Raw genomic sequence first — 13,653 nt, 5'->3', positions numbered from 1 at the left:
TTTTCAGAAGATTTGAGTAAATGCTCATAAGATATGTGGATATGTTAAAGAATAAGATGGGTTTATGAAGGTTAAACAATTTCAAGCAGTGGTGTTAACTGCAAGTTGTATCACAATATGTTTGCTGTTATCACTGATTCTTGCTCTTTACAGTTTCAATTAAGGGGCCTGCTATCAATATGAAACGATATTCCTATATTATTAAAAAAAAAAAAAGGTTACTGGTCTAATCTTCCAGATATTTAAATACAAATATTATTTTAAACAAGTTATAGACCTGTTCACTATAAAGTGCCACATTCCTCACTTGAAGCACTGTTTAAATATGAATTAAGGAGGTGAGCTTCATAATACATTGGGACAAATGCGCCATGGGAATGAAAAAACTAAGGCGTAAATGCAAGACTTAGAACATTTAATATACTTCAGAGTTGTATAACTAAACAAATCAATTCAGTGACATTCATATGACATCGTTGTTCAGCTCCACTGCAAAAATAATGCAGTACTGATTTAAATTATTCTAGACAATTCTAAGGCACTGCTATTTGCATACCAGCTGACAGGAATGGGTTCTCCAACACTCATCGGGAGGCTGTGGCTCAGTGGATAGTGCGCTAAACTTCGAATGAGTGGGTAGCAAGTTCGAGTCCCACTACAGTCAGCATGTCGTTGTGTCCATGGGCAAGACACTTCACCCCAAATTGCTCCTGTGGGGATTGCCCACAGTATTGAGTATGTAAGTCGCTTTGGATAAAAGCGTCTAACAAGTGAAATGTTATTATATACACAGTACCAATCCAATGTTTAGGTGATTTTCCTATGACAAGTCAAAATGTCTGCACTGAAAATGTTTCACTTTTATTGTCCTGGGATTCTGATGAGATCAACAATCATTGTCATGTCTGTTCCTCTTCAAAAACAAACCTTGGCAGACTGTTTAGAGAGGAGGAAAGTGTGTGGTGTTTTTGTCACAGAAATAGCACAGTAAAATAGTATGCATCAAGCAGTTACTGCTGCTATTCAAGAGCCAACAAAGGTAGTCGGCATGTGTCCAAATCTGAAACTTCACATGTATGAAACCGAGTCAATTGTTTTATAAAAACACAAACTCATTGCAATTCGTTTAAACAACAAAGACATTGTTTGCAAGTCCTACAGATGCAAACTCTAGTAGAGCTTCAAGTTTCCTGTGACCTTGTCAACGAGATCAGCTGGGCCTGGGCCCACTCCCAGTACGGTGCGGGACCCAGGGGCGATCTGAGTCCTTCCTGCGTCCTGAATCAGGCTGACAGGGAGCCCCACTTCTTTGGCGTGACCAAGCAGATCAATCAGGGTGTCCTCATCGGGCACCTTCACCACCACCTTGGGCTGCCCGCAGTACTCCCACTGTTTGAGAAGCTCAGGGTTCTTGCGCTGCACCTGTTTGTAGGCAGATACAGCAGCATGGGAGCACTGGGCGGCCACCTTCCCTTTGCCCATCTTCAGGTCGTTTCGGACCACTAACACCATCTTAAACTCGCCTCGTTCTCCCATCACGTTCGCTTCACCAGTGCCGTTCCCCATCGCTGCCATCAAGGTTTTGGATGTTGGACCTAAGCGAGCCCGAAGGTGCCAGCCGAGGAGGAGCCCGCAGCCCAGCCCTGCTACTACACCCTGGCCCAATGGACCATAAAGCATGTCCATGATGATGACCCTGCAAAAACAACAGAACAAAATAAGGCAAGTTCAGATCACATCTAAACCCGTTACATACACTGAGGGGAGATTTTGTTTAAGTCTAGACATTAGAAGCAGCAGTTGACTCAACCATATCACCACCAGGTCCATTCAGTATCTGATCATATTACTTTATTCCCCTGTTGTCATAGAAAAGGAGAACTTATAACAGTCCATGTAGGTTAACCAATTGAGATTGGTTAAATGTTCCTAAGCTCACTACTTTTGTAGCTTTAAGTTATTTACCCAGGTTTGTAGGAATTCCTCTTTGATTTTTATAACGCTAACGTAATAAGCGTTTAACGTTAGACAGATGGCAACTATAGGAGCAAACGAGCAGACGCTACTATAGCTAAATAGTGTATATAGACTTTATAGTGGCATAACAATAAAGTGTTTTTTTTTTTTAACAAACAGCAAGATAAATAACTGGCTAAAGAGTTAGTTCCGTTTTTAAACACAACACCGTATATACATTCAACCAATCTGTACTAAAACTTCGCGGGCTAAAAAGCTAACGCTAGCTAACTAACTTTATAACAGGAGTAAGCCTTGCTGCCGTTAGCTTCCTGGTTAGAAACAAGACCTATTATTACTTTACAAAAACACAACACCAGGACCAAACTATTACTTTCTTAGCAACTAGACTCATGTTCAAACATTTCCTGCCAGTGCATTGCTAAAACTGATTTATGTTTCATACCTGCTGGTTAGTTCGACGTGCTAACAGGAACGGTATGAATGAGGCGTGTGGTCTCTTGGTGATGACGTCACGACACCAAAACTTTTCAAAATAAAAGATGAGTGTGCATCCTTTATATAATTGTCTATATTATATATTGATGGTGATATTGATGCTTTGAGCAACAGACACATTAGGAAATGTTTACTACAGAGTGTTTTGTCCATTTTAGATTCTGTTCAAGAGAAATACATCGGAAACACACACTTTGTTGTTGTTTAATTTAGTGTATTTTTGTACCATATCGAATATTATGGTGTATTATTATGTATTCTAATCCGACACTTGCGTTTTACGTTTAGAGCAGATTAGATGCCTTGCTTTAGGACATGGGTGGGGAACCTTTTTCCTCTCAAGAACCGTTTACATTTTTTCAACATCCTCCGAGGGCCGTACTAATTATTGACCTCCGCTTAAAAATACTAAAATCACAGCCCATTCATTTCGCCTTTCTTTCATGCCGTGCAAAGAAAAAGCAACCTATTAATCCAGATATTTTACCATGACTCGTGCCTGCATTCACGTGCACGGTTGTGGCATGACCACCAAAACAGAAAGCATATTGGACACAAGATGTGTGCAAAAGTATTTAGTTTCCTATCCATGTGGTCTGATTTAAGTGGGGGGGTCCTCACCTCCTCCAGTGGGGTCCGGGGGGCATGCTCCCCCGGGAAGATTTTTTTTTAAATGTTGAAGTTAAAAGCATCAATCTGGTGCACTTTGAGAGCAACATTAGGAGATCTATGGATAGATCTCTCAACATCAATATGAAACAGAACTGTAAGCAGATTTATTTTTTCTTTATGGATATTTTACAAATCACTCCCCTTTCAAACTGTATTCTTGTTTATTAATAAAAAAAAATACATTATTATCTTGTTTTTTTATAACTATAATGATCATATAAAGATGTGCCTTTACCTCACTGGTTGTAGAAAAAGCTTCTTATATTCGTTAGCATAGCTAGCTAACCAGATGCTAATAACAACAAAGTTATTGACTGTATGATCAGTATGACAGATGAACAAATCGCCACTGGGATTACAACTAAAGACACAGCCACGAAAATACTGCGGCATGTGTCCGGCTCCTTATGGGTACGACGCTCTGGTGCTCTCCGTCTGAAGAACTGCACCCCTGTCAGACGAGACATATACCACGTGATGACACGTTAGGCTCGTGTTGTGTTCAAGGACCCTGACCTTGGCCAGGAAAAACAGGCACTCGCTTGTTTAATTTTTTTGCGGTCTAGATTTCTTTAATTTTTTTCTTTTTTGCGCGTGTTTATAAATTACCTCGAGGGCCGTAGCAAATGGTCTCGCGGGCCGTATACGGCCCGGGGGCCGGAGGTTCCCCACCCCTGCTTTAGGACCTCTCCCCCTATCAAGACCAGTTCGGTCAGTTCAAGACTAGCCTATTCTTAGGCCAACACTGTCCTCTATTGAGCAAAACTAGGAACTACTGGCACCTGAGACTAAAACTCAACTTTATTTCCTACATTGCCCACATTTACATGCAGTTTATTCTGCCCCCCCAACAATATTCCATCAAGCTCAATGTCGTTTTAGATTATCTTTCTATTAGTTTAAATCATGCCGTTGAGACCTTTCTACATACACTTAAAACAGCCAGCATGAAGAGAGGCTCCATGTAATTTATTCGAGCATACATTTTTTAACAGGAAATGACACATAACACTGACAAAATGATCCAGCCTATCGCAAGATGCGTTAAACCTGGACAACATTATAATAAAATAAGATGGGATATACTTTATTGCCAATTTGGTAAATGTTTTCGTCACAGCAGCATGTCGATAAGACATTACACATGAATAAGAAGAAAGATCAAATAAAATGTAAAACAGTTCAGATATACATATCCACATTAGAAGAGAAACAAAACAGTGAATGTATATGTATCAAAAATGAAGAATATATAACTGTCAGATGGCTGAGAAGTGATAGACCAAATAGATTTTCTTGGTCACATTAATGTGAGGTGATGACCCTGTGAAACATTGGAACATAATGAGTGAATAAATGGATATTTTAAAAGGGTTTTCAGAGTTTAGAAATATTTACTTATTTAAATATATTGTTAGATGGTATTCTTTGACCTGTTTTACACCAAAGGAGGCTGTAGGGCTACACTGTTATTGGAGCAGAACCACAACACTATTGTTTTGGCGACAAAAGGAACAGCACTTTTTCTCTTGGAACTGAAGTGGAGTTGTCCTTCTTTCCTGCTTTGGTGTCCATTACTATTTTATGCATTCGTCTCTAGTTTGACAACTGCTATCTTTTAAACCTCTGAAAATAACTAAATTACATATTAGCAGGGGAACTGACCTGATTTCAGTTCTAAGACTTCTGGATCCAAAACATGGATGATATATCCAGAAGTCTAGAGTACAGTTATTTAAGTTCTATGTCGTAAAGAGACGCTTCTCCAATCACATCTCAATCAAGTCCCAAGATAAAGTAACTTTAAAAAAGACTTCTCCCTAGAAAACACTATACCTGTTGCACTCTGATAAACAAGATGATGCTCATATTTAAACATGGAGACTTACGGTTCCATCTCTAGTTATGACCTGAAAAATGTGATGTCCTGAGGCGTTTTATGTTTTTCCCTTTGGGAGTTAGCTGAGCACTCTTTGCCCAGATGCCATTCATTCACAGTGTTTGTGAAACCCACTGAGGACAGACAAGTGTTAGAAGTGCGCTCCAGGAAAGCGATCCACTTATTTATAGACACTTTAATTAGACTGGCTCTCTGGAGGTAGTACCATGCAGGCAAATGATGAAATCTCACCCTCTTTCTTTCTGTGTCTCTCTTCTGTCAGCCTGCTGTCCCCTCCCCCTCCTCTGAACTCTGTATCAGTGCTGCATCCCTCACTGGCCCCCTCCATCACCACACCCTGCACTCAAGTTATGATGCAGTTCATGTGCAGCATACTTTAGCATATGTTTGCAGTGCAGCTCCATCTCAGGTTTATTTTATCTTATCTTGGATCAGCTTAACGGTGAGTTTACCTTCTGCATGATGCACTGCTCAAATACATCTGTTACATTACAGCCCTGCTTTGTTTTTACACTTTGTGAATGGTTAATCTCTCTCCAGTACACTGTTGTTGTCTCTTTTTAACTGTGAGAATTAATTACTGCTTATCAAATGTCTCATCCTGAAGTGTAAGTGCTCTCTCTTCAGTTTCTCATTGTCCCTCGCTGAAGAGTTACTCAACAGGTCTGGTTTGTTTTGGTTGAAGCGATTGCGCAATCAAGTGTTGGAGCAGTGCTGTGCTTCACAAAGGAAGTAGTGTTGTTATGAAACTGTTTGGTACTGCTCGGGAGTATTGTCTTGTTTTTAAAATAATAATCAAATAACTTGTTGTGTAGAACGTTGCACATAATTATACATCAATCAATCAATGTTTATTTATATAGCCCAATATCACAAATGTTACATTTGTCTCAGTGGTCTTCACAGTGTGTACAGAATATCAGTATGACAACACGACACCCTCTGTCCTTAGACCCTCACATCGTACAAGGAAACATTTCCAGAGAAAACCCACAGTTTAACGGGGGAAATGGGAGAAACCTCAGGGAGAGCAACAGAGGAAGGATCCCTCTCCCAGGACGGACAGACGTGCAATAGATGCTGTGTGTAAATCGAAAAGATAATACATTTACAACATAAGAAGTCCAAATGTTTGGAAATGCATGTGTCTATAATAAGAAGATGAATCCACAAGAATGTCAGCAATCTTATGGGAGCCATCAGGGAAGTAGTATGGTGAGAGTCAGGCAGGACCACAGTGACAGGTTCAGCCACGACTCGAAGTCCAGGACTCAGATCCAGAACTCAGGATCCAGGACACACGGCCACAGCAAGGATTAGCCTCGACTCAGGATCCCGGCGTATATATGGACACAAAAAAGAGATATACATGAGCAGCTTTGGTGCAGCTTTGTGTTTTGCACAAAGATATCAGTTGGTCACCAATTTCTATAATATTTGTTACTTACAAGATATTACACATGACATATTGAGCCCTTTTCTTGGTGTACGTTTTGTTCCCATACTGTATGTGCATGTGCAGGGTGTATAAAAGAGCTTGTGGTTCTAGTGCGAGTCTCTTCGAGGTTTAACGTCTGTGATAAAAACGCTTTTGAGTGTGGTTCCCTGAAATGGTCAGGAGTAGCTAGCTCTTCAAATGCCTTGAAGTCTAACCGTCAAATATATTTATTTTCTTTCCACTGTGTGACACTTCACTTGCACCAGACTTTGAAGTACCCACAGTCCCATTCACCGTGTGTGTGTTCTCTGCCATGTGTGTGTGTGTGTGTGTGTGTGTGTGTGTGTGTGTGTGTGTGTGTGTGTGTGTGTGTGTGTGTGTGTGTGTGTGTGTGTGTGTGTGTGTGTGTCCTTTGGGATAGAACACAACCACATGTTGGACCTTAAGAGTCACAACAAGATAAATAAAATGGAAGAAAGTCATTGCAGGTATCATTTGAATTTGACCAAAACCTCAGAATATTTCCATCAAATTCTGAACAGGCATCATGGCCTGCTGTGATATCAGAGCTGTGCAGCTTGTCGCCTGACAGCTCAGAGAGTGTGGATGCATGGAAACAGAAGCTAGACGCCCAGCAGACCTCGGGCACGGGACAGAGAGAGACTGACAATTCCTCCACATGGTGGACAGCATACCTCTGTGTCAGAGTCCCCTTCTCACTGCTCACTGACAAATTCCTTAGGCTCTGAAGTGAGACACAGTGTGTGTGTGGATTTCCTTTGAGGATATGTAATGAAGAAACTAAAAGCAAAATCTTGTCCTTCTCTTTCACCCATTATCTAAACTCATTACCATTGGTTCCCATGTACGCCATTTGATCACCAGGGGGTGAATTAATAATCATTTGTACACACAGAAAAACTAACCAGACTTACTTCAGTATCACTAGGTCATGCACCTCCTAGCAGGTTACTTTTATTATGCAGGTTGCAGGAGCAGGAAAGTACTGACTGCTCGGCGTGTTCACAGTGTGTACGCAGACAGAGTGTGGGTGTGCTGTGGTGTGTGAGTCTATATTTGTTTTGGGCCCGCAGCCGTATCTAATTTATGGAGTGTGTAATTCTGTGCTGAAGGCCAGTTTCTTCTCTCAGCAGGACTCCTTCCAGGTGAATGAGATGGCGGAGTGTGGGGTCCAAGGTGAACAACCTCAGAGGCGTCTTGCTGTGAAAGAAAACGGAGAGCTGACAGGTAAAAACGAAACACATCCAATGGGTAGGTGGTCATAACCACGCTTAAAGAAACTTGTTTTATTAGTGCATTAAAATGCTATTTAAAAGTTGTTTTGTTATTCTCATGATTTAAAAAATGTAATCCTTGTATATTTTTTGTTTGTGTTCTTGTCATACACACGCTGTGCGGCTAGACTCGCAGCTGTCTGTGGATGAGAGGAAACAGAGGGACAGGGAGGAGAGGGAATCTCTGGTGTTATGGAGGAATCCTCTCTTCACACTACACTACTTCATTCTGGAACTGCTTATCACCATTGAAGAGTGGCTGAAGAGGTGAGAGGATGGGTGTTATAGTGGTGGTAGCACTCAGATCTCTTACTTAGTCAAAGTTGTAATACCACATGTGGAAAGTTCATGCATTGAAAAAGTCCTGTATTCAAAATTTTACTTAGCTAATAAAAAAAATAGTAGCATCAAAAAGTACAATATAAGTAGAAAAATACTCATTCTGCAGAATGGCCCATTCCAGAAGAATTGATGCATAAATGTATTTTGTATCCCTTTAAAGTTGCGGCTCGTTAAGTTATGTTTGTTTGTTATTTACGAAGGGAGTTACTAAAAAAAAGTAGAAGGAAACGGAAGAACCTCAAAATAGTGCTTCAGTAGAGAACCTGAGTAAATGTACTTTAATAAAAGTGTGTGAGTCAAAAATCAATAAAGAGAGAAAAGGAAAAAAGGAAAATACCGGTTTAACTGTAAAAGCATATTTTAAACAATTTAAATACATTTAAATATGTATTATCCATGTGTTAATGTAACTATAGGGACGACAGCAGATAAGCAGTATTTTTGCTGTCAGTTTTATTTAACGAGGTGCTAGTGCTGCATGTTTATTGCAGGCAGAAAGAGGATACGCTGGTTGTAAAAAATAAAAGCAAACTGCTTCCCTCGCACACAAAAGTACAAATCTATAACCAGACAGGAGGTGACCTTAATTGTCTCAGTGCTCTCAACCTAAAAAGCCTTCTCCCTCATAGTTTAGTCTTCAGTCAGATTTGTCGCAGAACCTATATAATACAGCACAAAGATCTGTATTATATATAATTGTTTCCCCTCATAACTCCTCAGACTGGTAGAGCTGGCAAGGTGTTTCCATCTCACTAACTGATGCCACCTCACACACAAAAGCTACAGCATCAGAACAGACAGCATCAGAGTTTGCTGTTATGAAAAAGTTCCTATAGCTGAACAACATGTTTTTTACACACCAAGTAGTCTTCGTTGACACAGGGGCCTATAAGAAGGTCAGAGTGTACGCTCAGGGAGGCCTCTGTGGTTAAGTGTGTGAGGACAACGTGTTTATTTTCTAAACTACAAGAGGATGTGGTGAGCCGCAAGCACCATGAGCAGTGTTCTGACTGAGAGAAGCTGCTGTTCACAAACAATCAAAACACATGGTGTTAAGCTGCAGGGGGTACATGCAAACACATTACGAGCACACAGAGAAGTTTATCCTAAATGTTAAAGTGGTTTGTAATTTATTGCATATGCAGGGAGTCCTCTGGCTCTGTAAATGGAGACAAAGGGAGGATTGGGAAGATTGGGATGTTGGTATGCGAGATGCTGTTTTTTTGTATAGAATAATTGTGGTCAAATTACTGTTAACCATGCATTTAAAAACAAATACACAATAAAAGTCTAATACAATTTATGCTGTCCATGAGAGACCAGTTTAAAGATGAAACACCTTACTGATTGAGAAAGCACACATATTCCAGTAGAGTAAACAGTATTGCTTGAATGTGCAAATGTATGCCAATGATGCGGTCATCTTTGTACAAGGGAAAAAGACTGAAATAATCACATCCTGTCTCTCCAATGCATTAGACAAGGCGCAACACTGGCTGAATAACATTTGCTTACAGTTAAATGTAAAAAAACAAACAGTATGCATGATGTTCAGTAAACGACCAGTCAAAATTGAAGGATCCAATGTGTTTTTAAACGGAGCAAAAATAGAACTAGTCTCCAAATTCAAGTATCTTGGAGTCATATTGGACTCGAACTTGAGTATCCAATACTATTAAATTCAACTTGCAAAATGTTAAACAAATTAGACCTTTCTTAACTGTCAATGCTGCAAAGTCATACCTCCACTGTATGATTCTATCCCACATTGAATACTGCTTTACAAACTGGTCGTTTGCTTGTGCCACAAACCTGAAACCCATAGAACAGCAGTACAAGAGAGCTATCAAGGTTTTTGACAGAAAGCCAAATTCATACCACCATACCACCATCCTTGAAAAACACAATTTCTTGAGTTTCGACAATTTTAAGTCTTTTAAAAGCAAGTGGTTTTTTTTATAAATGTGTTCAAAGACTGGCCCCCCTTCCCTTTTAGGGGAATTCATCCACACACACAAAACACTGGACGCTGCACTAGATCAGAAACCAGAGGAGACTGTGAAGTCCACCATGGACGGACCACTTTTGGACAAAATGTGCAGGTCTTTCTGGAATAGCCTCCCAACTGAGATATGGGATTGTCCCACTCTCAATAGTTTTAAAGGTGAACTCACTGGAATGGACCCTTGACCGCAGTCCGGGTTCGCACGTTTTTCACTCCGTTAATGACGACCACAACACACTGGTAGGTTTATAAATTATATTTCGAAATCCAGACCAACTGTAATCAAACCTATCTAGATAGCTTATTTTTTATAAGGCCAATTTCCTGAACCCGAGGACAGCGCTCCGCTAAAATAAATTACGGCCAAAGATAGTGTTAGCTTATAACAACAAACATTAGCTTCACACTGATAGCTAGCGAAAGTTAGCCAGATAATGCTAGCAGTGTGATGCTGATGTGAGAGATCGCTTTATTACAATTATTACGTAAAATTACATAAGACTAATAGCAGGACAATTGAAAACATTAGTACATAACACGTGTACCTTTGATTCACTTAAGTAATGGTACTTTAAATATTACAGCCTTAGTTGCTTTCTGTCACCACTAGCTAAATTGCGATATTGAAATGCGTTAACTTGTTGCACAACTGGTAACTGCCTAGTTAGCTTACTTTCTTATGTACCCCCTCTTATTAATACGTCCTCAAGTGTCTTTATTTTAATTTAACCAGTGTGCCAACCATAGCCATTTACACATGCCTAATACACGTGTTTCAGTGGCACTTGGTATTTCAATATAGAGCTATCCCCACATTGTGGCCTCAACTGACAGCAAAGCTAAATTAAAACCTGCATATCCAGCCATTGACCTCAACATTTTATAATAATTATAAATAACATTACCGATGTTTCTCTTTAATCAATTATTATTTTTTAACATTCGACCACTAAAACCACAATTTTCCGTTGCCACAAGGGGGAGCTTTTGACCCATAGTTTCTATGTGTTTTACCAACTCGAATACTTATCCTACTGAAAACATGCCACTCTTGTCTGTGTAACCTATGGTTGTAATGATTCATTCCCAACAGATGTCCACTGTTTTCCTCAAATTATACCTTTTCTTTTGCTAATACAGCAGTATTAGCAAAAGAAAAGGTATAAAGCCTCATAATTACTTAAATGATTCCTCATCTTACTTCATCTGCCCTCAAACGTTATCTTCCCTACTCAACATCTTTCTTCTCTTTTTGTGCACCAAATCATCTATTCCTCCTTTGCATCCATCATTTTCCTCCTTTTTCTCTTCACCCAGGATCTGGGAGCAAAGACAGACTCTGTTTGGACTGCTGATACTGCTTATCCTCCTCCTCATTGCCTACAGTGTTGAAGGAACACACCAGAAGGTGACTAAATAATGAAAAATGTTAGGCTGACATGAATCATACATTCTAGCTTTTTAACGGGAGGCTATAGTGAAACAAATGTTATTTATGTTGTGGTTACAGTTTGCTACCTTTTTCACCACCTTTATAGTGAATTTAATACACACACAGTATAAGGGGCGCCTGTACCTACGAGATTGGAGCGGGTGACTATCGATTGAAGGGTTAGTTGTATGATTCCTCCTTACCTTGTTAAAGTTTCCTTTAACTACCATCATGCAGAACTAATGCTTTAATGCAGTTATTTTGTATTTCTTAGGTTGTGCATAGTGACAGATTAAGTCAGATTAGAATGCACATCATTTTTGATTGTAATATTGGGATTTGTTTCGCAGAATAAACATCATCTCTAGCAACTGTATGCCTGTCTGCACACATCAACTTAGTTTAATTATTAACTTCTCATAAAGCACAGTGGTAGCTGCTAATCTCTTATGTCTGGGGCAAATTAATGGAGGTGTGACCTTGAGCAGACTCTGAACCCTTTCCCTTTTCTCCCACTTTTTGGGTTCTTTCCTGACATGTGCTGAAGTATTTTGAAACCCACTTCCATAAAACGTTTTTCTTCACAGTTTTACACAGATACTCGGAAGTTGCGCAATCACTCCTCAATAACTTCACGTAACAATCGCCCAAGGCCGGCACTGCACTTTGCAGCAAGGGGAGACATGCAGTATGTGGTGTTTTTGTTTTGCGGGGTTTCCTGGGAAATGCAGTCTTCGGTCAGAGCCTCCCACACCCCCGATCCCCTCCACCCCCTCACTTCTTCCCGTAATCTACTCACTCTGTGCTTCCTCCTGAAAATGACCTGCCTACGCTCAAGGGAGGAGGTGTAAACGGAGTGATGGATTGAGTGATAGTTGTTGATCAACAGGAAAAAGAGAAACATGGTGATAGACTGAATCTTGGCTTGCCTTACATTATAGTTGTGTAAGAGCTGTCTGCCACCAATAAGAATAATGGTTCTGTTCTTCTGTCAGTGTGCTGAACACTCCTACCCTTCGGCTGTGTCCTCTAAACTCAACAACCTTTGTCTCGAAAGGTCTCTCTCACTCTCTCCCTCTCTTTCTCTACCACTCACTTGCCCTCACCCACCCTTTTAAGTGCCCTCGGTTTTGCACACTTTCACTTTCTTAACTTCTTTCACTCTGTCTCTTCTCTTCCCTTCTCTCTGTGCCCCCCCTCCTTCTTGTTTTCCTCACTCTGTGCATGTGTCTCTGCCATGTGGTTGACCGTCCCTCTTTCTGGCCTCTGCAGTATGTGCTCTACATGGAGAAGAAGACGCTGTGGTGCGCCTACTGGGTCGGCCTGGGCATCCTCTCCTCGGTTGGTCTTGGCACCGGCCTTCACACCTTCCTTCTCTACCTGGTAAGACATTTTTTTTTCCTGTGACTCCACAACAAGTTGTATGCCACTTTCACAGTGCAGTTGTTCACTTGCCTGTGCATGTTTATGGCAGAGCTGAACACAAACACAGTCGCTGATGGTGTTGGTGCAGTGACGCAGTTCTGAAAAGACTTGTGTGTTGATGCTGTTGTTAGGTTGTTGCTAAGGCTTTAGCAAGAGCATTATTAAAAGCTTTTGGAGGCTCCTTATGCATTTGCACATGCAAACGGGAGTTCGTATGGGTTTGTGAGCGCATGCTTTTCAAAGTGGGGTGGAGATGAATAGACGCTGTGGTAGTCGCACTGTTTTGACAGGCAGTCTAGGAACAATCGCACTCACTGACCCCTCTGACTGAGTGCACACGGGAATAGGAACACACTCCCTCCCCTTCTCTGGGTTCTTTCTGCTCCCCACTGCGTGGCTCACTCTCACCCTCTATTACACTCCCTCATGTTACTTGTACTCCTTTTTCTATGTCTCTCCTTTGCTTAGAACCCCCTTTTACTCCCCCCTTTCCTCTCTCTTCTGTTGTTACCCCCCAACTCTATCTGCCTCTGAGTGTTTTCGCTCCGTTTCTAGAGAGGGGAAGTGTTGGGTCTCCAGTGATGAAAAGATATGGGTCCCAGAACATCTGCTTGCCCTCTCTGTCCATCTGTCATCAGAGAGTCCACTGTCACACTTTTATACCCTCGC

At 40.8% G+C, this 13,653-nt stretch overlaps 2 protein-coding genes across 9 annotated transcripts in view; one reads left to right on the top strand and one right to left on the bottom strand.

The window, feature by feature from the left end:
- Positions 1–394: 394 nt before the first annotated feature.
- ptrh2 (peptidyl-tRNA hydrolase 2) lies at positions 395–3,563 on the bottom strand. Of its 2 annotated transcripts, none has more exons than XM_079651223.1 (2): positions 3,383–3,563; positions 395–1,696 (listed from the first exon to the last, which is right to left on the bottom strand). In XM_079651223.1, exons 1-2 carry the CDS (start codon positions 3,538–3,540, stop codon positions 1,171–1,173), a joined length of 684 nt encoding a protein of 227 aa, XP_079507349.1. In that variant the 5' UTR covers positions 3,541–3,563; the 3' UTR covers positions 395–1,170. The 2 variants fall into 2 exon arrangements, with proteins under 2 accessions (XP_079507349.1, XP_079507350.1); XM_079651224.1 differs by lacking the exon at positions 3,383–3,563 and adding an exon at positions 2,423–2,505.
- A 1,811-nt stretch (positions 3,564–5,374) lies between these two features.
- The window catches only part of LOC307019671 (vacuole membrane protein 1-like), a 65,186-nt gene continuing 56,907 nt past the window's right edge, over positions 5,375–13,653 (top strand). For 5 of the 7 annotated variants that reach the window (XM_079650692.1, XM_079650698.1, XM_079650695.1 and 2 more), the window contains exons 1-5: positions 5,375–5,489; positions 7,640–7,733; positions 7,909–8,047; positions 11,445–11,535; positions 12,832–12,942. In XM_079650692.1, coding sequence (XP_079506818.1) covers positions 7,661–7,733; positions 7,909–8,047; positions 11,445–11,535; positions 12,832–12,942 — 414 coding nt within the window. In that variant the 5' untranslated portion in view covers positions 5,375–5,489; positions 7,640–7,660. Of the gene's footprint in view, positions 5,490–7,636; positions 7,734–7,908; positions 8,048–10,159; positions 10,368–11,444; positions 11,536–12,831; positions 12,943–13,653 lie in introns of those variants that run through there. The other 2 variants (XM_079650693.1, XM_079650696.1) reach the window with 2 other exon arrangements.

The sequence above is a fragment of the Notothenia rossii genome (assembly GCF_949606895.1).
Source record: "Notothenia rossii genome assembly, chromosome: 9".
Taxonomy (NCBI): domain Eukaryota; kingdom Metazoa; phylum Chordata; class Actinopteri; order Perciformes; family Nototheniidae; genus Notothenia; species Notothenia rossii.
The sequence above is the reverse complement of the archived record's forward strand: the minus strand, read 5'-3'. Positions and strand labels throughout refer to the sequence as shown.